This window comes from Panthera uncia, chromosome D4 (genome assembly GCF_023721935.1).
Source record: "Panthera uncia isolate 11264 chromosome D4, Puncia_PCG_1.0, whole genome shotgun sequence".
Classification (NCBI taxonomy): domain Eukaryota; kingdom Metazoa; phylum Chordata; class Mammalia; order Carnivora; family Felidae; genus Panthera; species Panthera uncia.
The window spans coordinates 76,423,051-76,449,275 of NC_064807.1; the positions used below are offsets into that span (position 1 = coordinate 76,423,051).

Sequence of the window (26,225 nt, forward strand, 5' to 3'; positions counted from 1 at the left end):
TTCAGATTCTGTGTCTCCCTCTCTCTCTGCCCCTCCCCCGCTCATGCTCTATCTCTGTCTCTCAAAAATAAATAAACGTTAAAAAAAATCTGCATGTGAATGTTTACAGCAGCTGTATTACAATCACCAGAAACATTTTAGATGTCCTTCAATAGGTCAATGCGACAAATCAATAGGGGAGTATATCAATAAAATGGTATACTTATTTATACAATAGGGGAGTATATCAATAAAATGGAATACTTATTTATTTATTTATTAAAGTTTATGTATTTATTGTGAGAGAGAGACACACAGAGAGAGTGAGCGGGGGAGGGGCAGAGAGAGAGAGGGAGAGAGGGAGAGAGAGGATCCCAAGCAGACTTCACACTGTAAGTGTGGAGCCTGACATTGGGCTTGAACCCATAAACCATGAGGTCATGACCTGAGCCCAAACCAAGAGTTGGACGCTTAACCAACTGAGTCACCCTGGCACCCCAAAATGGAGCATTTAAAAGAAATAAGCTATATGGGAGTGTGGGGGGGGGGATGGGTGAAATGGGTGAAGGGGATGAAGAGTACACTGAATATGTTGAGCACTGAATCCTGTATAGAATTGTTGAATCACTATATTGTACACCTGAAACTAATAAAACATGGTATGCTATACTACAATTAATTTTTTAAAAAAGAAATAAGCTACTAAGCCATCAGAGACACAGATAACCCTTAAGTACATACTGCTAAATGAAAAATCCAGTCTCAAAAGGCTACATACTGTATGATTTCAAGTATGTGCCATTCTGGAAAAGGTAAGACTATTGAGTCAACTAGGCAGAGACTGAAAGAGGGAGGGTTGAGTAGGTAAAGCACAGGGGATTTTTAGAAAGATGGGTCTATTCTGTATTATATTGTAATGGTGGATACATGACATTTTGCATTAGTAACACCCACGGAGCTTTATAGCACGAAGAGCAAATCGTAATATATGCAAACTAAAAAAAATTTGAGAGGTTGCGGGATCCCAGCAAGGAATGTACATCATGGCAAGAGAACCTAACTGTATCACAAATGTACAAAACACCGTCAATGTCAGTGGTGGTGGGGAGGGAAATGCCGACCTAAGTCACTTTGAAATAAATAGTGTCTGTAAGACAAAAAGCAAAAAAACTGCATATCAACACCATACTCTAGCTGATAAAGTTGGTTCCCACGGGTATACAGGTTAACAATTCTGATATTTCCATCTAGTAAGAACAGACTCTGGACGTACGGAGTCTCCATTTCAGCTCTGCTTCCAGAAAAGAAGCCACAATATTCTCATACTCCATTTCCTCTTCCTGGGCATACAGTAAGACTTCAGTAGGCTACAGCCATGTGGCTCTATCTGGGAAATAAAAGATGGGCTAAAGGGATGCACAGCACAGCCAGGCCCGGCTCCTAAAATCTTCAGCCACGTCCACGTCCTCCCTTTCTTCTTCTACAGAGACCTGCAGAGGACACATCTGTAGGATACATACATTACAGGAAGGAAGGAGTCCAGATTTTCAAGTTACCACCCAGAGGGGAGTCTCCGAGGAGAACCACCCAATCCACATTGGAATATCATGTGAGAGATAAATAGAATTGTTACACTGTTATGACGCTGAAATTTGGGGATCACTATAGTCAGTGCAATCTTCCCAAGTGGTCATTCATCAAGGCATCATTCTATCAATATTAAATATCTGAGCTCAAATTCGGGCTTTGGACAGTTAGGGTAGGAGAGAGAGAAAATATTACTAACACTCGCTTCACTGGACTCAAGGAGGGACGTGGACTCCAGGACAACTATGCCTTGTTTAAAATGGCACTCTTGGGGCGCCTGGGTGGCACAGTCGGTTAAGCGTCCGACTTCAGCCAGGTCACGATCTCACGGTCCGTGAGTTCGAGCCCCGCATCGGGCTCTGGGCTGATGGCTCGGAGCCTGGAGCCTGTTTCCGATTCTGTGTCTCCCTCTCTCTCTGTCCCTCCCCCGTTCATGCTCTGTCTCTCTCTGTCCCAAAAATAAAATAAACGTTGAAAAAAAAAAAATTTTTAAATGGCACTCTTTGCTTCCAGAAAGGCCTGCTGATGCCTGTATTAAATATAAGCTCACGTGCACCATCTGCGTTGCATGCTCAGAGCTGTGAGGATCATGGAGGGGAAGATGTTACTCATTAGAAATTATATTACTCAGCCATCAAAAAGAATAAAATCTTGCCCTTTGCAACAACATGGCTGGAGCTAGACCGCATTATGCTAAGTGAAATAAGTCAATCAGAGAAAGACAAATCCCATATGATTTCACTCATATATGGAATTTAAGAAACAAAATAGATGAACATGTGGGAAGGGGGTGGAGAGAAGAGAGGGAAACAAACCATAAGAGACTCTCAACTACGGAGAACAAACCGAGGGTTGATGGAGGAGGGTGGGTGAGGGGATGGGCTAAATGGGTGATGCGTATTAAGAAGGGCACTTGTGGGGCACCTGGGTGGCTCAGTCAGTTAAGCATCTGACTTCAGCTCAGGTCCTGATCTCCGGTTTGTGAGTTCGAGCCCTGCATCAGGCTCTCTGCTGACAGCTCCGAGCCTGGAGCCTGCTTCATGTTCTGTGTCTCCCTCTCTCTCTGCCCCTTCCCCACCTCATGCTCTGTCTCTGTCTCTCTCTTTCAAAAATAAATAAACATTAAAAATTAAAAATAAAAAAAAGAAGGGCACTTGTGATGAGCACTGGGTGTTGTATGTAAGTGATGAATTACTAAATTCTCTTCCTGAAACCAATATTGCACTGTATGGAAACTAAAATTTAAACAAAAAATAATTTAAAAAAGAAATATATTAATAAAAAGAAAATTTTCTGAGGTATTACAAACACTTTTTCTCGTTTTTTCTCCTCCTCAGCTATCCATGTTGATCATTTTACAGAAAACTGAGGTTTAGAGAGGTTAAGCACAAAGCCCAAAGTCATACATTTAATCAGTAGCAGAAGCTGGGCTCAAAATTCAAAATGTCTAACCACTAATCCCGTATTCATTCTATACAATGCACTTTCTCTGAGCCTAGAAATACATGTCAGGCTCAAGGAGCATTATCTGGTCAATCCAAATCCGTGTTTATCTCAAGAATCAAAGATTGAATTTCAAGAACGACCAGCAAACGCTAAGGACTCCTTAGAGTCCCGAGTCACTGGGTAGATAGATATTTGAGACAGCCAGGATGCATTCTGGCACATAGGTTTGTGACAGACAGTGCCACTTGGGACTCAGGGCAAGGGGCTTTGCATTGTCTGGGTGGGTTTGAACATTACCTCTATCAAGTATCAGCTCTGGAGACCTGAGCACGTTTAATACCCCTGAGCATCCATCTGTGATTATTTGTAGCAAAAAAAAAAAAAAAAGGTAAATTCTGCCTAAAAAATGCATGGAAAATTACCAAGCACGAATGAGATCTTCAATACGCCTGCGGTAACTGTGGTGGTACTCAGTAGCAGTTGATGGAGTGTTCTTGGAGATAGTTAGGTTATGGCTTGTAGGACATTGAGAAGTCACGTGGTCTATTGTGCTATGTGTGAACTGCCTCTGTTTGACCGTGACCCTTGAGCTCCTGGGGAACACACACAAAGGCAGCTTACCTTCCTCACCTACCACAATCTTGCCCACAGAATAATAGATGATTTCGGATACAAAATAAGGAGCAGTCTTGACTCACTTCATAGTCTAAACTGATTTCAGGACCAAGTCACTTCCAACATGGCATAAAGATAAATTTTGGCCTTCGTGTCAGCCGGCTTCTCGCTCTCCCCACCGAGTCTTTTTATTCAAGGATGCTGGATGTGATTTAACTCTATTCCATACAAACTATTTGCGGGGAAAGATCTGGTAAATATTAGGAAATGTTGATTTACGTTCTTATGTTGATGATAAAAGTAAGAGTTCATTACAGAAAATACTTACGAATATGAAGTCGAAAATAAAAATCACCTTCAATCCTCCCCAACCATAAATAAGCTCTTTCATTTTAAGATGCTTTCATTGTATTTTTAATGCACACACACATATGTTTATGTGTAGGTACAATATGTTTGTAATATATTTAGCATTATGGGGGAGAGCATCCGGTGAGTATTTTAGAAAGATATATAAGCCTTAAATTTACAGATTAGCAAACGAAAGAAAACATTCGCCACACAGAAAATTATTCTCTGAAGAACCGGTCTTTACCTTTAATGAGCAAACACAACAGAAAGTGCTTCTTGTCGATGGCCCTTCTGGAATCCCTTGGAGGTGTTCGGGAACATTGCCTCTAAACAGGTGAAACTTCTCACCCTGCAGTCTTATTTCCACTGCTGATTTATTTAGGAAATCTTTTTACTTCTGGAGAACACAAAGTTATGTTTTAGTCTGGCCTGAATTACTGGAGCCTGAATTAATGTGATTTGCCTGTATTTAATTCAGCTTCTTTAAGCACGTGTTCCTCCTGGTAAAATCACCTCGGGACGCGAGAACAAAACGGTAACAATTCAAATATGCAACAGCAGAACACCAGCTCTGAGCAGACCTTAAGAAATCGATGAGACGCCATTAAGGTTTTAAATCTTGCCTCGTAACCAGGAGGGGAGTGGATTGTGTTTCAGCACGGATAAGCAATTCCGGGGCACAGGCTTGCCACAGAAAGTACCCCATAGGCTCTGGGTCCCTGGAGGTGCAATTCGGGCTCTGTCAGCAAGAGCCTTGCAGCAAAAGATGCTAAGGCAGGCTGCAAGGCAGGCCGACCACGAATCTGAATGGCACTAGAGTTTGGTATAGACTGAGCACCGGCCAGCGGTCAGTGGAACGTCTGGTCCGAGATACCATTGTTGATGAGGGATCAGACAGCTGCCAAATCACAAGTGGGTGTTGGGAATAATTGGGGGGTGGAGCAAAATGAGGCAAATGGAGGCCAGAGAGGAAGAGGAGGTGATGGGAAGGCAGAAGAGCAAGTGTATTTGCAGGGCACGTAAGAGGTGACCGACCTGGAAATGGACCACTTCCTCATCAACGCCCTCCTTTATGCTGCAAATTTCTTGAGACGCGTACTTGCGCTCTTTGTGAGTATGCCCCACTTCCTAATACTATAAGTAAATCCTCTGAGGCAAAGACTTAGTTGTTGTCGGATCCTCAGAAAATAGAACAACATCTAATACGTAGCTAATGCTTAACAAACGTTCATTCCATCAACAGATGAAGGAATGAAACCACTTTATTAGTCCGCCACAAGAGGGAAAGGCGAAATAGGCCCGCGAAGTGGTGACATAGCCAGGTCTGAATAACTGGAGGCACTCTGATAGGAGGTGAAGCGATTTGTACACAAAGGTTTATGCTTATCTTACGTATCAGGTACAGGCTTTGGGAAACAGTCCTGGGTCTGAAGGGAGGAGAGTTGTTTTCCTTAAATAGATGATGTTAATTAAGTTCAATGAAGGTTACTTAAGACTTTTTGCATTTTAAATATCTGCAGTGCCTGACACTGTTGAGACCTTGAGAGTTATAAGTCAACAATAAGAAGCACAGCGTTTGCCATGAAGTCAATGTAGAATGATATCAGGGGATGTGTCCTGGGCTCTAGGACCACTGGGAATTCGAGTCCTGAGAGCATCACTCACTTCTCACAACAGGCAAGACACTTGCTTTCTCCCGGCACTGATTCAGGCACAAGGACATCCATTAATTAGAAGCGAGCTCCAGGCCCCTCTTTACCTCTTTAATTTCCCTTCACATGGAAGTAGAGGGCGTTTCAACGGTTGTTAGGAAGGGCGAGTGCCCTTTCTGCTCTGAAATCTGTCTCCTTGTAAAGTAGTTCACTGCTCTTCTCCCCAGTAGACCGTACGCTTGGGATGGAAACTTTATTTTCAAGGAGAGAGACCTCTGGTTTTCCAGTGCGCTCTGTGTCTGGGTGGGTATACTTGTAATTCTGAGGTGTGCTATCAGGAAGCCCAGCATGATGCACACCTGAGCCTCTCCTTTATCCGTGTGCTGGTGACATTTAGATTTTTCAACTGCTTAACCACTCTGAATCTCGAGTGCTTTAGCATGCAGGTGACATTGGTCCCCCTAAGACATTGTCAAAGGAAGGTACTTGTCCTTATGAAGCCTAGCATCCCTCATTCATGCAATAGATATGCCAATGCAAGTGCCCTCTGAAGTGTGATAAGGAGCGAAGCAGATGATGGGTGGAGAAGTGGATGGTTGTTTCAGGGCTGCCCAACACCACTCTGAGTCTCCATGATTCACTAGAAAAAGTCATAGGACTCAGAAGGTGTCATATTCACTGTTATAGCTTATTACAGGAAAAGGACACAGATTAAAATCAGCAAAGGGAAAAAGTAAGTAGAGTGAGGTCCAAGAAAACCAAATGCAAGCTTCCAGTTGTCTGCTCCCTATGGAGTTGCATGGATACATTTAATTCTCTCAGCAATGATGGGTGACAACACATGTGAAGTGTTGCCACCCAGGGAAAATCACTCAAGCTTGGTGCCCAAGGTTTTTATTGGGGTCAGTTATGTGGGGATGCAGTGTCTATGTGACTGATCTCAGCTACTCTGACTTTCTATCCTTAGAGCAAAAACAGGCATTCATAGTAAATCACATTTGTTAGCATGGACTATCTGGTCAAATGGGTACAATATGGCTCAAGGTCCCTAGGTATACGTGAACACTCTCACCAGGTAGAATTCCAGAAGCTCAGATCTCATCTCCTAGGAGTTGGCCAAGAGCCAGTCTTAAAGATGGCTTTTTCTTTTTAGAACGTGAATGGTTTGAGCAAGCCAGGTCTGCTAAGTCAATCCTTGCTTGCATAATGGTCAATCCCACAGTACTGTACTTATCTATAAAGTTAGGTTTCTTTTTTTTTTTTTTTTAATTCTTTTTTCAACGTTTTTTATTTATTTTTGGGACAGAGAGAGACAGAGCATGAACGCGGGAGGGGCAGAGAGAGAGGGAGACACAGAATCGGAAACAGGCTCCAGGCTCCGAGCCATCAGCCCAGAGCCCGACGCGGGGCTCGAACTCACGGACCGCGAGATCGTGACCTGGCTGAAGTCGGACGCTTAACCGACTGCGCCACCCAGGCGCCCCTATAAAGTTAGGTTTCTTAATGTGATGGTAAAGAACCCAAAAGAATGAGGTCTATCTTTCACATAGAAGACTGATACACTAAAGAATGTTATGAGAGTTTATTGACTGGAGAGGATCCACCATTTCCTTTTGAGGCAGCGAGGCATTTAAGTACAGGACAAAGCACATAGTAGGCACTCAAGATTTGCTAGACAAAAGAAGAAATGAATTATTTTAATAACATGAGCATGGGCATTAGAGCTGATGTGAATCCTTCTCTTCCAAAGCCCCAAAGCCAAAGATGTTTTCTAAGACTCAGTTTCTTCTTCTGTAAAATGAGGATGACTACGCCTGACTTTCTTTCAAAGTGTTTTAGAGAATTAGAAATGTGACCTTCAGCTCGGTGCCAGGCATATAAGTAATAAAATGGTCCTGCTTCATGAGGCACAGTCAGAAGTCAGTCCATTATAGGGAGGCCTACTGTTTACCTATGACTTTATCCCTCATGTGTTGAACTGGCAATAAAACAAATGAGGGATCAAGTGAGATTTATTCCAAGGATGCAAGGATGATTTGGTACCACAAATCAGCCAATGGGATATACTACATTAACAAAATGAAGGATAAAAATAATATGATGATCTCAATAGATACAAAAAAGTCATTTAATAAAATTCAACATTCATTTGTGATAAAAGCTCTCAACAAAGTAGGTATAGAGGAAAAGTATCTCAACATAGTAAAGACCATATAGAACAAACCCACAGCTAACATCACACTCAACAGTGAAAAACTGAAAGCCTTTCCTCTAAGATCGTGAACAAGACAAGGAAGCATGCTCTTACCACTTTTATTTAACATGGCATTGGAAGTCATAGCCAGAGTAGTTAGGCAAGAAAAAGAAATAAAAGGCATTCAAATTGGAAAAGAAGTAAAACTATGCCTATTTTCAGATAACAATATTATATAGAGAAAACCCTAAAGATCCCATCAAGTAGCTGTTATAATTAGTAAACAAATTCAGTAGTTATAGGATACAAAATCAATACACAAAAATCTGTTGTATTTCTATACATTAATAGTAAACTATCAGAGAAATGAAGAAAACAGTTATATTTACAACTGCATCAAAAATAATAAAATACCTAGGAATAAATTTAGCAAAGGAGGTAAAAGATCTGTGTATAGAAAACTGTAAGACACTAAAGAAAGAAATTAAAGACTACACAAATAAATGGAAAGACATTCTGTGCTCATGGATTAGAAGAACCAATATTTTTAAATTGTCCATATCATCCACAGAAAGCTACAGATTCAATATCATCCCTATCATGGTATTTTTCAAAGAAATAGAACAAAAAAATCCTCAAATTTATACGGAAGCACAGATAAACCCTGAATAGCCAACACAATCTTGAGAAAGAACAAAGCTGGAGGTATCACACTCCCTGATTCCAAACTATATTTCCAAGTTAGAATAATTAAAATAATCTGATATTGGCATAATAACAAACCTGTAGATCAATGGAAGAAAATAGAGAGCCGAGAAATGAACCGAGATTAGTTTAGACTAATTTACAACAAAAAGCCAAGAATATACAATGGAGAAAGAACACTGTCTTAAAAAATAGTGTTGGGAAACTGGGTAATCACATGCAAAAGAATAAAACTACTATCTTATACCATACATGAAAATTAACTCAAAATGGATTAAAGACTTGTAAGACCTGAAATCATCCACAAAACTTCTAGAAGAAAACACAGGCCGTAAGTTCCTTGACCCGGGTCTTAGAGAAGAATTTTTTAATGTGTCACCCAAAGTTAAAGCAACAAAAATAAAAATAAATAAGTGGGAATACATCATACTAAAAAGCTTCCACACAGCAAAGGAAATGATTAACAAAACAAAAAGGCAACCTCCTAAATGGTATAAAATATTTGCAAATCATGTATCTGATAAAGGGCTTTTATTCAACACATAGAAGGATTCGTACAACTCAATAGCAAAAAGAAAATAGTATCACAAAATGGGTTGAAGATCTGAATAGGTATTTTTCCAAGGAAGCCATACAGATGGACATCAGGTACATGAAAATGTGCTCAACATCACTAATCATTAGGGAAATGCAAATCAAAACCACAGTGAAATATCACCTCACACCTGTTAGAATGGCAAGTATCAAAAAGACGAGATACAAGTGATGGCAAGGATGTGGAAAAAAAGAGACTCTTTGTACACTGTTGGTTGGAATATAAATTGATTCAGCCACTACGGAAAACAGGACTGAGGTTCCCCAAACAGTTAAAAATGGAACTATCATATGATTCATCGATTCCACTTCTGGGTATTTAAAGAAAAAAAAAACACTCAAAAAGACATATGTACCCATGTTCATTGAAGAATTATTCACTATAGCCACGATATGGAAACAACCTAAGTGTCCATCACAGATGAATGAATAAAGACACTGTGATACGCACCACACACACACACACACACACACACACACACATACACGATGGGATATTTTTCGGTCATAAAAATGAATGAAATCTTGCCATTTGTGACAATATGGATGGACCTTGAGAGCATTACACTAAGTGAAATCAATCAGAGAAAGACAGATAATGAATAACCTCCATAATATGTGGAATCTTAAACAAATACATACACAAACAAAAACAGAAAAAAAAAAAACAAAACAAAACAGCAACCAAAAACCAAACTCGGATGCAGAGAGCAGCTCAGTGGTTGCCAGAAGTAGGAAGTTGGGGATGGAAGAAATAGGTGAAGTTTGTTTTATTGTTGTTGTTTTCTTAATTTCAATAAACTTTAATTTTAAAAAGAAAAAAGGGAAAAAAAGAAACAAGGGAAAGTTTAAATGGGGATATCATCATGTCAGACTTTTGCTCTGTCAACCATGAGAAATGTGCCATGATTCAAGTATGAGAATCTTCTAATTCAACAGGATTCCCGCTTTCTACACTCGGCATGATGTTTCCATTCACTATTTCTTATCAGATGTCTGAAAAGTATACATTAAGGCTTCAAAAATATTTTTAATCAGCTTATTAGAGACTTCCATGTACAATAAAGCTGTTATATGGCAGCAAATCCTAGCTGCTGTGAAGGGTTCCTTGCAACATGACAGATTGAGGTCAGTGTCATTAACGAACATCCAGATTGATGTTGCCAGCTTGATGATCACAGAAGATGGCAAATTCCCTTCATAAGGGGACAGAGGGAAAGAGGATTTGTCACACTAGATCATTCTGCCCATCCATTGGTGTGGCCCAGGCAGAATCCTGAACCAGATGCTTCTGGAGAAAGAATGTTAACTATCTACATAGGCTTTGAGCAGAGCACTGGAATGGAAGTCAGATGTTTTTGTTATTTTCTTGTATTGTGGACTGAATGTTTATGTACCCCCCCACTCCAATTCAGATACTGAAACCCTCATAACCCTGATATTTTTCGATGAGGCCCTTGAAAGGTAATTAAGTTTACATGAGGTCATGAGGTTAAGCTCCCAAAATGATTAGTGTCCTTATAAAAACAGGAAGAGTCTAGAGCTATTTCCTCCACACGAAGACACAACAAGAAGCCCTCTATAGGGGCACCTGAGTGGCTCAGTCAGTTAATTGTCTGACACTTGATTTCGGCTCAGGACATGAGCTCATGGTTTGTGGGGAGCTCCCAGTTGGACTGACAGCACAGAGCCTCCTTGCAATTCTCAATTTCTCCCTCCATCTCTCTCTGTCCTTTCTCCACTTGTACACACACACACACACACACACACACACACACTGTCTTTCTCTCTCAAAATTAATAAAGAAACATTAAAAAAAAAAAAAAAGCCCAGTGTAAACCAAGAAGGCCTTCACCAGGAACTGAATGGCATCCTGCTCTCGGACTTCTTGGCCTCTAGAACTATGAGAAATAAATGCTATTTAAGCTACTGATTTTAAGATATTCTGTTTTCGAGGCCTAAACTGACTAGGACACCGTGTGTCGGCCAAGGATGCACAATCACTATGTGACATTGGCTAGGTTGCTTTTACTGCTCTGGGTCTTTGTGCATCTCTGAGAGAAAGTAAATAGCAAATGGGTAAAGTAAAAAGGACATTGCTTTCATTCAACAAATACTTACCGAGCACACACCTGGTGCCAGGTGCTGGACTGGTACCAGGGATGCAAGAGAAATCGAGATAAAAACGGCCCTGATGCTAATACTGTGACTTCATAGCTATTCTGCCTACTTATATATAAGGGCTGTCCGTTTATTCCACAAGACACAAATGTCAGAAATGCTTCTTGCTTTTTAAGTTACGTCTTTGAGTTGTCACCATCCTGATTACCAGGATGACCTCCACCACCCTCATTGACGGAGTGCCCTCCCACCCCCTTTTGAATACTGCATTCATTCTGCACACGTATCGTCCCAGGAAAATGAGGCAGAGGCCTGGTGTCTGCTTTCCACTGACCGCTACCTTGCAGCTATCATGGGGAGACGCTGCGGAGGGATTCCGCTTACTTGTCACACAGAGGGTCACACTGCGGTCACTCAGAAGAACCCTGGGTACCTCCCTCAGGCCCTACACTGTGTGTCCATTCTCCATGGCACCTAGGTCAGCAGTTGCGTCAAAGATCCAGTCCCCCACGGGGACGCAGGGTGCAGCCTCATTCGCGGCAAATCCAAGTTCACCGTGGCGTCTCCCGGTGAACCAGTTCTCCCTTCTGATTCAAGTACCAGTCTCTCTCCACCTACCTCCACAGTCACATCAGCCTACTTATAGGCACTGTATGAGCTTCCTAGGGCTGCCACAGACTAGGTAGGTAAACAACAGAAATTCTCACGGTTTTGGACTCTCGAAGCTGAAGATCAAGGCGTTGGAGAATTTGGTCTCTTCTGAGGCCTCTTTCCTTGGCCTGCAGATGTCCGATTTCTTGCTGTGTCCTCACAAGGTCTTTCCCCTGTATCGACATTTCACTGGTGTCTCTTTGTGTGTCCAGTTGTTTTCTTCTTATAAAGACATCAGTCAGATTGATGGGGGCCCACCCTACCAGTCTCATTTTAACTTCCCTCTTTAAAGATTCTGTTTCCAAATACGGTCACATTCTGAGGTACCAGGGGTTTAGAATTTTGACGTATGAGTTTGGGGGGGACGCAATTCAGCACATAACAGTAATTAGCACTTTCAACTACGGCGCAAGATGCCATTCTTCTAGACTAAGGTGAGAATGGGACCCATGGAGTCGTGCAGTAGAGCAATTCTGCTAACCTCCCTGGACGGAGTCGTTTATAGGATGGCCTCTGAAACCAAAGAAAATGCTGGCGCTTTTCAAAGATTGAAAAAAGCCCTTTAAGGAACACATGCTGCCTCCTGTGGGTGGTATGTGTGAAAACACAAAAAGGACAGTCCTGAGTTGGTTACTTCTTGTTCATTTACTATGAGCCTGTATTCCCGAAAATAAGACACAGTTCATCTCTCATAGGTTATTCTGCTTCATTCATGATAATTAATAACAATAGCTAATATTTATCTTGTGTTTATTATTTATCTGGTGCTTTACATGCATTATCTCTTTTAATCCTTCACTCTTAGGAAGTCAGTGTAAGGATCAAAACCAGAAATGTAAGTAGGTAATGCACTTCCAGAGGAATAGTGAACAGGAATATTTCTTTTCTTCCCACTAAGTGTGAGGTGCTATTCTAGGTGGTTGTTGTTTTTTTCTCTCCATGGTCTCTTTCAATCTTCATAACAGCCCTGTGAGATAGGTGTGAATATCTCACATAAGGATGAGGAAACTAGGCTCAAAGAGATGAACTAATTTGCCAGATCACACAGCTAAGTCTTGATATTGGCCAGGGTGCACCCTGAAAGGAAGTTGACTCCAGAGTTTGGGACCTTAACCACTATTTTCAAGGGGCTAGTGGGTTAGATGGATTTCTTGCGTCATCCCTAGGATGACCAGAACTTGATATGAGACACTATTCTATGGAGTGGATCAGTTCCTGGGCGAGTAGATGGCTGGTTCGGACACAGTTGCTGCAGGTGAAGAGGAAGATGACCACTCAGTGGATTTTACCTTGTGTTGGAAGGATGAAGAAAACGATAGTCGGTGATAGATAGTCCAATCAACCAGCCACTGGGCAATCATAATGGTATATGGGGAGGGGCAGGAGGGGCAAACCCTGTGACTGACAGTCCTAAAATAGGCAAAATCAGAAGGAGAGGAGGCAAATGAGCTCAGGCTTAAGAACAAGACTCTGTACATTAGGGTAAGGGTGACAATATGGACCAAAAAAATGGAGGATCTCTTCACTTCAGGAAATTAGGCAGGAAACCACACCAGGAGCTCAAGAGACTAGACCAGGGACCCAAAGCACTGGGATCCAAGCATGGAGTGGACTGCAGAAGGGCTGACTGTATGCTAGAGAATGTGATCACATGCTTGAAATTCTGCAATGGCTGCCAGTTGCTCTTAGGATAAATTCCAGAAATGTCATGAATTGAAAGACTCTTCATTGCATAACTACATAATACTCATATATTCTGCTCCTACTCCTCCTCACCCTCACCCCCAATTCATTCTCTCCTCTCCCCCCATCTTCTCCCCTCCTCCCTATCTTTTCCTCTCTGTCTCTCTGTCTCTCCCCTTTCCTCTCTGTCACTGAACTGGACCATTGAATAGACTGTTACTTCATATGGAACAAATTTCCCTTCCTCTCTTTGTGCAACTCTGACTTAACATTCATGACTCTTATTAAATATCACATCTTCTGGTGCTTTTCCTGACCTCCCCCCTTCGCTGTCCATTCTAGGTTAGGGGTCCATGCTGTATATTCCCACAGCATCTTATACTTTCCCTCCTTAACATGTATCACACTTAAAAATTAATGCCTGTCTTCCTCTCTAACCTTCCAGCTTCCAAAAAATATCTGTTGAAGGAATGAATACAGAGTTGAACTCTAACACCTTCAATCTTTACTGAGCAAGGACAGTATTTTCTCTGGATCTTACTTTGAGATTGAATTTGTAGATGGCAGTCAAGAGACTGCAGCTGTTGGGAGGGGTGGCCACATGAGCTAGAAACTGGGCATGTCCTGCTGGCCTCAATTGCCACATCAACATTCAGTGAAGCAGACTCACCAAGCCTTTGGCTTGGCAAATCTTTCTTAGCACATCGAATTTCTGCACCATTTGAAGGAAAGAAAAAAAATCACTCTACATTTTCCCAGTAATTTAGACTGAGTATTTTCCCCTATGCCTGCCTTCTGCTCAATCTAACCTCTCAGAAGACTCTCCTCCCAAGTGCTTTCAATTTGCAGGTGTCGCTTGTGCTGTAGGTGGGGTTTAAAGCAAAAGTTTGGTCCTGTTAAGGAGCTCTGGTTCCCAGAGTTCACTCCACTGTTCCTGTTTGAGTTGCTAAGCAACGTCCCTGCTTGCCTGGAAATGGGGTGAGGCTGTACCAGCCTTTGTCAGGGACAAAGCTGGGAACAGTCAGTTGGAGCTTCTTGTCTTCATTACTTCTCTTACCAGGTCAGTCTTCTATTCTCCTTTTCCAAGATTCCATTTTTAGAACTTAAAAATGATTTCTTCGATTGCATCCTGCCCCAATTTGGGGTTTTAAATATGTATGTTTCTATAGTGCTTGTGAACTTTTGGAAGACAGGGATTCATCTAAGTCTTTCGCCCAGTTCCTGGGCAGTAGATAATTCCAGAGGAGTAACATAAGCAACAAGGGATGCCAAAGGACCTAAAGGGGCCCTAATTTCAAGTCCCAGTCTTGAGCCATGCCTGGCTCAGAGGAATAACCAAAGCTAACTTTTACTGAGTGCATAAGATGTACCAGGGAGTTCTGGGCAGGCCCTTACCTGCACTAACTCAGGTAAGAGGAGGAAATTTGGCTGAAGAAAACATTCTCGCAGCAACCTGATGAAGTGGGAGTTAGTATTCTCCCCACATGACAGATGAAGAAGCTGAGGCACATACAGTTTAAGCAATTTTCCAAGGTCACAGACTTTGTAAAGGGAACCAATATCGGAACCTCTTCAAGCCTTAGATCTCATGCTGCTAACTACTCCCTCTTACCACTTAATTTTGTGCTAAATGTGTAAATTGCAAAACTAAACAGAGGTCACCTGGCTTTTGCGGTGCCCTATTTTCCTCACCTATATGATGTAAATAATAGCAACTCTCTCAGGGATTCATGAGGATTGAATTAGATACATGGTAAATACCTGGGACATCAAAGGGGCTCGGTAAACATTACTTGCCTTCTCTTCCTTCTCACAAAATGTGTGCTGAATCCCATTTCCTAAGACCTGGCTGACTCCTAAGATTAGAAGGTAAAATGGGCTTGCATATTCCCCTTTTCCATAAACATTGCTTGAGAAAATACTTGTAGACGTGGTTCTGTTTTTAAACATTTAAAATCCCTAATCACAATATAGTTAATATAGTTTCTCCATCCTGCCTTTCTGCCAATAAAGTCTTTGTGCCACTGTAAGAAAATTGATCTGCATGTTATGGCCAAAGATGACAATACTGGGATGGGGACATGCAAATATTTTGAGCAAGTAGCATGACCACAGGAAGCTCTACCCACTGTTTGTGGAAGTCACCGCCATCCTCCCATTCATCCTGGAGCTCCCCTCCAGCTTTGTTGAATCTACAGTGGATGGGCCTGGGGTGGGTTTTCAGGAGCCTGGCATCCGACTGGTTCCATCCCCACCTACTATGTTGCAACGTGGGAATTAGCCCAGTTGGAGATCGGAAGACTTCCTCTTCTTATGATAGCTTGGGGAACAGACTATAGTTTCCATCTCCTGCTCACCACCTTCTCGCTCCAGTCCCTCACCACCGTGCTTTTCCAGAGAAGAACAACGCCCAAGTCAAATGTGCTTTGCCCGAAGAGGTGGTGGCTATACCTGAAGCCAGTGAGCATCTCTAAGGTGTTTTGAGAAGGAGTAAGAAATGCATCTAGGGCTCTGAGCCAGATCTTGCCCTTGGAGATAAAAGGTCTGTCCTAAGACAGCCCATTCCTCCTGGGTGCCTGCTGAAGCTCTGCGACTCCAGGAGTCAGTGTATTAAACACCATCTGGAGACCCACCCTTGACTCTGGCTCCCAGAGGAACTGAGTGGTCTGTACTAAAGGAGTGGCACTAGGTGCCTTTTAAGGTCTGGATTATTCCTTTATTTTTCAAGTATGTATGTATGTATGTATGTATGTATTTATGTATGTTTATCTTTGAAAGAGAGACAGGGCTTGAGCAGGGGAGGGGCAGAGAGAGAGGGAAACAGAATCCGAAGCAGGCTCCAGGCTCTGAGCTGTCAACACACAGCCAGACGCAGGGCTCCAACCCACGAACCGTGAGATCATGACCTGAGCCGAAGTCGGATGCTCAACCGACTGAGCCACCCAGGTGCCCCTCAAGTTTTTATTTTAAATTCTAGTTAACATATACGGTTATGGTTAACATATATGGTAAAATTGGTTTCAGGTGTAGAATTTAGCGATTCATCACTTACATATGACACACAGTGCTCATCGCAACAAGTGCCCTCCTTCATGTCCATCACCCATCTAGCCCATCTCCCCACCCATCTCCCACCATCAACCTCCAGTTTGTTCCCTATAGTTAAGAGTCATTAAAGGGGGCATCTAGGTGGCCTAGTTGGTTGAGCTTCTGACTTAGGTTTAGGCTTAGGTCATGATCTCACAGTTCCTGAGTCCGAGCCCTGTGTTGAGTTCTCTGTTGTCAGCATGGAGCCCACTTTGGATCCTCTGTCCCCTTCTCTCACTTCCCCTCCCATGTTTGTTCTCTCTCTCAAAAATAAGCATTAAAAAAAGATTTGTTTCCCTCTTTTTTTTTCCCTTCCCCTATGTTCATCTGTTTTGTTTCTTAAATTCCACATATGACTGAAATCATATGGTATTTGTCTTTCTCTGACTTATTTCACTTAGCATAATACTGTCTAGCTCTATCCACATTGTTGCAAATGGCAAAATTTCATTCTTTTTGATGGCTGAGTAATATTCCATTATATATAAAATCTATATACCACATCTTCTTTATCCATTCATCAGTTGATGGACGTTTGGGCTCTTTCCATAGTTTGGCTATTGTTGATAGTGCTGCTATAAACATTGGGGTGCATGTGCCCCTTCAAATCTGTATTTTTGTATCCTTTGGGTCAATACCTACCAGTGCAATTGCTGGGTTGTAAGGTAGTTCTATTTTTAACTTTTTGTTAAAAAAGGTCTGGGTTATTCTTACAGATAATTTAGACCACTTCTTTGCACTTATGGGACACGCTAGGTGGAATAATTAGGAGGCCTATTTGGGGACACTGACAAATCATCACTAGCAGTGTGACCACAGGCAAGTTATCTCATCCATTGGAGACTCAGTTTCTTCATGTGTAAACTGAAGTGAAAATTACATCCACCTCACTGAGTTGCCATGAAGTTAAATGGGATTATTGCATTTAAGTTCATCAAATCTTATGACAGTGCTTGGCTGGTAAAGCTAGCTCAATTGATTCTAGCTATTATAAAGATGATTCATTTGCATATATATATTACATTTTTATTTACGTCACTTATTTAACAAATAGATAGGCTTCCTATATGCCAATGCATCTTCTAGGCTCTTGAAATGTACTTAATTCGTAGAACAACCTTATTAGAAAGGAACTATTAAGAACCTCATTTTTATGGGAAAATTTGAACCACAGAGAAGTAAAATACCTCAGTCAGGTCACATAGGTAATAAGTGGCTGAGTTCTTTAAAAAAATTTTTTTTAATGTTTATTTATTTTTGAGAGACAGAGCACAAGCTGGGAAGGGGCAGAGAGAGGGAGACAGAATCTGAAGCAGACTCCAGGCTCTGAGCTGTCAGCACAGAGCCCAATGCTGGGCTCGAACTCATGAGCCATGAGATCATGACCTGAGCCATAGTCAGACGCTTAACGGACTGAGCCACCCAGGTGCCCCATAAGTGGCTGAGTTCTAATCACTGCCTCCTTCTTCCTGTCTTCTAGGTCTGTGTTCTCAGCCACAGCACCCGATGCCAGTGATTTTCTCATATCAGGAATAATGTTGACTTGTGATGGTTAATCACTAATCTGAGAATTGGGAAATTTGAGTTCTAATCTTCGTTCTGTAGGTGCCTAATAATTCAGGAAAACTCAGCTCATAGGGTTTAATCTCAGCATCCTGTTGTTCACTAATAAAAGATTAGGTGACATTATTATTAATTTATAATTACGTGTTATACAATTAACACCATATAATTAACAATCCCTTGACAGTGTTTATAATCATCCTCTAATTTATAGGAACATTACGATTTCCTCACTTGCACAGGCCTGGGGCAAAGTCAGACCAATTGCTGGTCCCTGGTTCAGGCTTGCAGGGGTCACCTGACAGAAAGAATACAACCAGCTGGGTGACGTCAACACTAAACTTTAGACCTGCAGCTTGTGTATTCTTTCTTTCTCCTATCATCAGCTCTGAAGCTTTCATTTACATTTTTTATCAAAATCATTTTCTTCATGGAGTAAATGGCTCCATTTAGAAGTTTTATTGACACTGTGAGATCTTGATTGTAGAGAGGCTCCTTGTTCATTCTTAGGGAAATATTGGTCCCTGGGTGGAGCCAGGACAGTTTGGGGAACACATACCAACCAAGGAAGTTCAAGAATGGAGGTCAGATACTTAGAGAGCAACTCAACTTGTGATTCATGAAGCTCATTTATTTACTCAAGCTACTTAATAGAGGTTTTCTTGTTGTTCCTCACCCGTCCCCCCGCCCTTTTACTGATTAAACTCTGTTAAGGACTAAATTTTTGTGCCCCCCTCAAAAATTCCTATAAAAAATTCTGAGTTCCAAGGTGATGGTAATAGGAGGTAGGAAGGTGATGTCATGGGAATGAAGGTCTCATAAATGAGACGAGTGCCCCTATAAAAGAGACCCCAGACAGACCCTTGCCTCTTCTGTCATGTTAAAGCACAGTGGGGTGACAGCCTTCTGTGTATCAGGAAGAGGATTCTTACCAGACACCAAATCTATCAGTGCCTTGATCTTGGACTTCCAGATCGGTGGGAAATAAATGTTTGCTGTCTAAACCACCCAGCCTGTGGTATATTTTATTACAGAAGACAGAACTGACTGAGACAAACACCTTCTCCTTCAAACTTCATGTATAATTGTATTAGGTTCAGTGGACTAGACTCTCTGTCCTCTGATGATGCCGTATGCATAGCAGCATCCCTGCACACCCCTTAACCACACTCATAAAAGAGTTTAGAGGCCTCTTTCTTTTATTTAGTACTTATAGTTGAATATACCTACTGAAAACATTTGGGATTTAGTATACATGGGGTTTTATTAAAGTGACCATAACTGCCATTTTTATCAAGATGTTTATCTCTATGCCTTCCTGGAGGGCAGGATTCTGCTGTATGAGCTACATTAACTTACTTGACTTGTGATCCTAGACCAACATACACTTGACATAATGAAAAAGGAACTAAAATCATGCTAAGTGTTCCAAACTCGTAGAATAACTTTAGCTATGACTCCTCATCTCTGAAGGTTGAAGTTTAAATTTTGTAGAATAGAAACTTTAGCCTAGATCCAAGGCACTTACTGAAAGTTTGTAATCTTCCAGAGTGTCCAAGAAAGGTCATCAAAGGATCTATGAAACATTATTCAAAAGTGTATTTGATGGCACATTTTTATTGGGAAAGAGTCCAGAGCTTTCACATTTATCGGAGATCTGTAATTCCCCCAAATTAACCATGTGATTTTGAGGTGATTTTCTGCCCCTTAATTCAAATCTACACCATTCTATTCCTTGAATCCATCTTGATTTGTGGATTTGTTGAGAGGGAAGAAGGCTTCTCAACTGAAGTAGAGAGAAAGTATACCATGTGCATTGGCTCAGAATGCTTACAATTACATCTGATACTGAAAAGGAATATATGACCTTACATTTGTAACTGTAGGCTCTGATAATGATTTGGAGAGAGAACAGATATTGAGAAAGGAGAGCTCCTTCTAGGTTCTTAAGGTTGACAGGGCTAGAGCCACTGATAACATTTAGTTTTCAGGAAGAGAGTGATCTCCACTCAACCGGAGTTCCTTATACAATCCAAGGATTTGAGTAGATCCTCAATTGGAAAAATGCTCATACATGAGATGGTAGTGACTTAAGAAAAAATATATATTATAATGTAATATAATGCAATATAATATATAATATAGTATATATTACATATGTGTCTATCTATCTATCTATCATCTATCTATCTATCTATCTATCTATCAAGAGAGAACATAACTGTGTGAGTTTGTATCCTATTAGTTTAAATGTCATGGGGGTAATTCTTGATTCTTTATTGGAAAGATTATGCTAGACAACCTTTCACTTAGTGATAGTGGAGAAGGAACCATAATCATGGTCGGTGTTGAAAACCTTGTGGATAACTTTAGGTATAATTCCTCATCTCTGAAGGTTGAAGTGTTACAGATTTTTAATGACCCCTTTAGTGTTCAGAGTCTATGGTTCTATGCATCCACTCTTGTCTCACTTTCTCTGCTAAATTTACCATCTTTAACACTAAAGATGTATTTTGCCTTAAAGTCTTTTTCAACTGTTATTAACAATGCTGCATCAGCTTTTTAGTTAATATTTGTCTAGCATATCTTTGTTCTTTTATTTTCAAACTTTCTTTCCCTTTATTATTTTAACATATAACATGTAGTCTGACCACCTCTTTTTACTTGTCAGTTTTATCCAATTACATTTATTGTGAATATCTGTATGGTAAGTTTTGTTATTATGTCTATGTGTCTACCAATTTTAATGATTCCTTTTTCTCCTTTTCTGCCTTATTTTTAATTTTTTTATTTGTCCCTATTAATTTGAACATTATACAACCTATAGCTATTATTTTAGGGGTTAATCGCTCCACACTTTTAACTTTATGGTCTCTTCCCTTGATCACTTATCACTGCATAAGTGATCACTGAATATTGGATCCATATTATTCTCACTTTCTTTCCACAGAACAGAAAACAGGAGAAAATATTTGTCATTGAGAAAATTTTACCAGCATAGAAAACCCAATAAGATACTTTACATTTAAAATTATATTCTTAGACCTGAATAATCCCAAAGCCTCTTTTCTTTCATTGTGTCCATGTGTTTTACTTCCAATCTCTTCCACTTTGTGATGTGTAGTCTCTGTGCAAATATGATTTTAATCATTGAAGGGAGCCTTGCTGTTAGTATGACCTCTTCTTGCCCTCCTCTTTGAAGGGGGCAGATATGCCAGGGTCCAGAATTTTCCAATGATTTTATTTGATAGCTAATTAATGGCTTTCTGTGGTTTCCATGGAAATGCCACGCTTTGCTGCCAGGCCTTATCCAAATGGGCATTCTATCCACCCTTTTGCCTTAGCATCAGCATATTAATCAGACACCATAGGTCCTTGGTTGCTGCATCAAATTGGTAAGACACTAATTGAATTAAAATCTCACTTGAAGGCTTCAGGCTTCTCTTCCTCCCAGCTGGAGAGGAACCTTGTTAGCTCAAAGGGCCAGACCCATCCAGGAGACAGTGGAAAATCCACAGAACTTTGTGTCCTTTTATAGCAAAGTATTTTTCATTTGCCTTGGAATAAATATCTTGATGTCTGCATCTTTCTCGCCCCTTGAAAATTTCTCTATTTCCCTGACCTTTCCAATCATCGGACATTGTTGTATTCTCTTTGTAATATGAAGTGAAGCCGTTGGTATTTTCAAGGTGAAGGAAAGAGGATTTTCTTGCACATACGAAGTGGCAAAGTCTGGCGAAGAACTCAAGTGGAAAGCCCTAACTGAATTATGATAAGGATTTGGTGGCACAATGCCTATGAAGTACAGGGGTTAGTATAGCATGAGTCTTTGAACTACTTGGAAGGTAGAGATGAAAGGAAAAAGGAAGAGAGGCAACTGAGAGATGGTCAGTCTTAAATTCATTTTTCAGGTCATGAAGTTCATGGATGATGGTTTCAACTTCTCATACAGAGTTAAAATCCTCACTGGCCTTGTTAGGCTTACCATTTAAAATGACACCTTTCTAAAGCTGTTAACAGACCCTCAAATATACTGTGCATATTTGTACCATTTATACCTTTGTGGTTTTGCCTTCTCTGTTCCTTTGGCCCTTGTGCTCCTGCTATTTGCCCAAGTCTGATTCACTTCAACACTCAGAATAAATATGCCCATATAAAATGCCTTTGCCAACCCCATTAACGAGAAAATTATTTCTTTAGGGCTCCTCTCTGTGTGTCTGACCCCTCAATAGCACTCACTCATCATGGTGTACTGTAATTATTGTTTATTCTTTAAATTGATTCGTAAGTCTGTATTTTTCATTAATTTGCGAGTGGCACAAAAGTATAGACCATGTCTTTACGAATTTTTGTTTCTCTGACATGCCCCACTCATCTAATAGGCACTGGAGAGATGTTTGACGATCTGCTGACCTTCTGCAAAATCTTGTGCTTGATGAATAGCTGCTATGTGATCTCTGGCATGAAAGAATTTCCAATCTAAATGAATCCTGAATCTTCAAAATTTAAGGTCCAAAAAACCTATGTTCATGTGAAGTGCGTGTTAGTGTTAAAGTTGGTATCAGAATATATGCTAATTCATACTAAAAACTGGAACATTAAAGTTGGAATTTACCATTACAAAAAAAATAGTAATAAAATAAAAAGACTTACTCCCTCCTTCCCACCCCCCCCCCCCCCCAGCAATACACACACACATACGTACACATACATACTAGGTAATTCTTATGCACTGAAGCCCTCTCCTTCTTTCCTCTTAAACTATATTGGGGATGATGTTCCCTTTGAGTCATATTATCACAGACTCTGCTAACACTTGAGACAGGTCCTTCTATTTTATCTAGGACAGCATTAACTTGAGAGAGAAATGCACATTCCAGAACTAGAACCAGTGAGTAGAAGGTATGTAAAAGCTGGCCAAGGTATAAAAGAACTATCTAATAATTAGATCTGTCTCATAACACAAAATGGAATGAATCTTATTGTTGCCTTTCAGTAAAAGAGGAATGCAAGGAATGTAGAAGATAGAGCCAATTGGCTTCCTATCCCAGAAATGGTCCAGGCGGTGAACAGCAGCTATCTCCCCAAGATGGCAGAGAGGAGATTCGCACTCTGCGCACATGTTTAGACCAGAGGAATTCCATTTTCTCTTCTGATCCTGAAATTTGTGATCCTGTTCCTCTGACAATACAGAAATGAAGATTCAGATGCTCTGAAGCACCTCTAGAAAGTACCACTGCAGCAAAAAAGATAAACATAGAGATCCTGAATACTACGAAGGGATATCTGCCCAAATCTTCTGCAGGAGTGCTTTGAAATGAGTTTTCTTTCTTGAGTTTCTCCTTTCAATTTTGCTCCGAAGTCCCAAAATAAGGCTTCTCACTTTCATAGATGCCAGAGAAATGGCAGTGTTAGTTTGTGCATGCGTGTGTGTGAGTGTGTGTTCTGAGTTAATGAAAGGATCATTTTTTAGAGACTTGGGGGAGGTGCCTGGCAGAGGAGTGAAGTGAGGAATGCAACTTCAGAACCTACCCCATTTTAGTCTATTGTGGTTATTGATTTGTATTTAAATGAAATTTTAATATGCAAAGCACTTCTAGGAAATCTGACACCATGTCTTTTTGGAAAAAGTAGGTGAAAGGAGTCTCCATTAAAAAAAAAGGGAAAAAAAAGCTATCAAAACAACCTGAGACTGAAAAACATTCCGTCCTGTGGCAGTGTAGCTGGAAAAGAAACCAGAAAAGAGGCCAGAGGAATTTAGAAAAAGGAGCATTGCCAAGGGGCTCAGAAGGCAGAGTTCAAATCCTTCTTCAGGCAGCAACCGTGGGTTACTGGGCGTGCCTTTTCTCCCCACACCTGCTTCACAAGCTAAATCAAGGAGTGTGACAGCTGATGTATAAGGTTCCTTATTGTTTTAACACCCTGTGATGAGGCTTATGCTTCTCCCCCTAAGCCCACCTGTTGTCCCCCTTCAATTAGCTTCAGTTCATTCCGAATGAAAGAAGCTCTATGGGTAAGATAGCACTGTCGCCCCCGTGCAAGAAGGAGTCGAAAGAACCACAAGGAATTAGGCATAAAGAGGGAAGAAATCATAACCCAAGAAATATCTTTATGTATGTCCATTTCCTCCCACAAGGAAAAATGGCAGTGTCGGTTGTACATTACATATATCTCTCTTTCTTTTTAGTGTTTAATCTTAGCACCTGCACAGCAGAGATCTTTGCAATTCATTGCATATGCTCTCCCCGTTCTCCCCCCACAATACAGCACCTGAGGCCTAAGAAGCAACCCCTCCAAGCTCCTCCAAAGGCTGAGACCCTTCTTCATGACAGAGTATAGAAATAACAAACATGCCCAACGGTTTTATACAGTTGCTAGAACGTTTTAGTTTCCAACGAATGCAGACTCTTCTTCCTTTTCTTTGAATTATGAATTACATTTTACAAATTGTTGTTTGTGTTGCTTTGCTTTGCTTTGTTCTGTTATGTGTGTACAACAAAAGGGAAAGCCCGTGGCAAGGAGTCCCCAGGTTAACAGAGTTTGGCCGTCATCTGGTCCGACTGTTTGAGGATCTCGGTGTTGTAGAGGTCCAAGGCGTGGTTCACCCTGATGATCTCGCTGTTGGTCAGTTTCAGGCGGTGCTTGAGCATACAGGAGAACAAGTCCAGCTGGGGTTTCCCCGGGGCCACAGGAGGGGCCAGGCGGTTAATTCGGTCCCGAATATCCAACAAGAGGAGCATCACGGATGAAGAAGAATAGAACTGGCCGCCTTGCGTGTAGGACTGGTTGACCTGTTGCACGGCGCTGCGAAGGAGGTCGGCGTTGAAGCGCAGGCTGTACCCGAACACCTGCACGTCGGAGATCTTGATGTAGAACTGCCTCTTGGAGGGATCGGACAGGTCCACCGGGCCCTGGCCGGTCTCATTCCGCAGTAGGGTAGGTAGCCGAGTCCGACTACGTAGGTAGATGTGGACCGTCTCAAAAAACGTTTTCCACCGATTGCCCAGCAAGAGAGTCCAGTTGTAGCACTGGCTGTTTTGGAGGCGAATCTTCTCCCAGCGCGGGTAGCCAAATTCCCCGAAGGGCATGTTCCAGCCCTCCGAGTGGCTCCCGCTGAAGGGGTTGACGTAGACAAAGAACATGGGGTCCAGGCTGCTGTTGCGCATCTGGCAGATGCGCATGGACATGCCGATCACCATGTGGATGAAGTCCATGCGGTTCTTGTTGCTCTTGAGCGTGAGGGACAGGCGCTTGCGCCACCGGGGATCGAAGAAGGTGTCGAGGCGGATCTCGTTGCTGATGAAGGTGGTGTGCACGTAGAGGCGCGAGTCCATCTTCTGCAGCAGGTACTTCAGCTCCAGGTCCTGGAAATCCAGGTCGGTCTCGAAGCTGATGAACTGCTCGCTGCGCTCCGAGTCCACGTTCTGCGGTTCGCAGCGGCCCCGGTACAGCTTGTAGCCCTTGTTGCAGGAGCCGCACAGGGAGATGTTGGCCAGGCTACACATGGCGCAGCTGTTGTTCCCTCCTATGATGCAGGGGATGGGGCGCTGGCACAGCGTGGTGCTACCGTGGCACACGCAGCTCCTCTGGCTCTCCAGGAAGGTTCCCCAAAACCCGTTCTCATTGCAGTAGAGGAGCGACTGGACCCTTGCAAGCCATTGCTGAATTGTCCTGGGGGGGGGGGGGGGGGGGGGGAGGGGGGGAAGTGGGCGGAAGGAAAACGGATATCGTTAGCCACCAGGGGGCGGGCTGGTCACGGTGACCCAACTGAGTAGGCAAAGTGCAGGTGCGCAAAAGATGAAGGGACGGGGTAGGACGGTTATGGTAGGAAGGGCTCTGAATATACACTGGAGTCCCTTGTGATGCCACCGACCCGCTGAATAACACTGCACCCCTCCAATGGTCAGTGTCCTCATCTGTGAGGTGAAGGGGCTGGAGTAAGTGTGCTTTGGGGTCCTTCCAGCTCCAGGATTCCACTGCCCTGTAGCCCCAAAGAA

General features: G+C 41.9%; 1 protein-coding gene across 1 annotated transcript in view; it reads right to left on the bottom strand.

The window, feature by feature from the left end:
• Positions 1 to 23,571: 23,571 nt before the first annotated feature.
• BRINP1 (BMP/retinoic acid inducible neural specific 1) overlaps positions 23,572 to 26,225 on the bottom strand; it is a 125,465-nt gene continuing 122,811 nt past the window's right edge. The window contains exon 7 of the mRNA XM_049627879.1: positions 23,572 to 25,899. Coding sequence (XP_049483836.1) covers positions 24,759 to 25,899 — 1,141 coding nt within the window. The 3' untranslated portion in view covers positions 23,572 to 24,758. The remainder of the gene's footprint in view (positions 25,900 to 26,225) is intronic.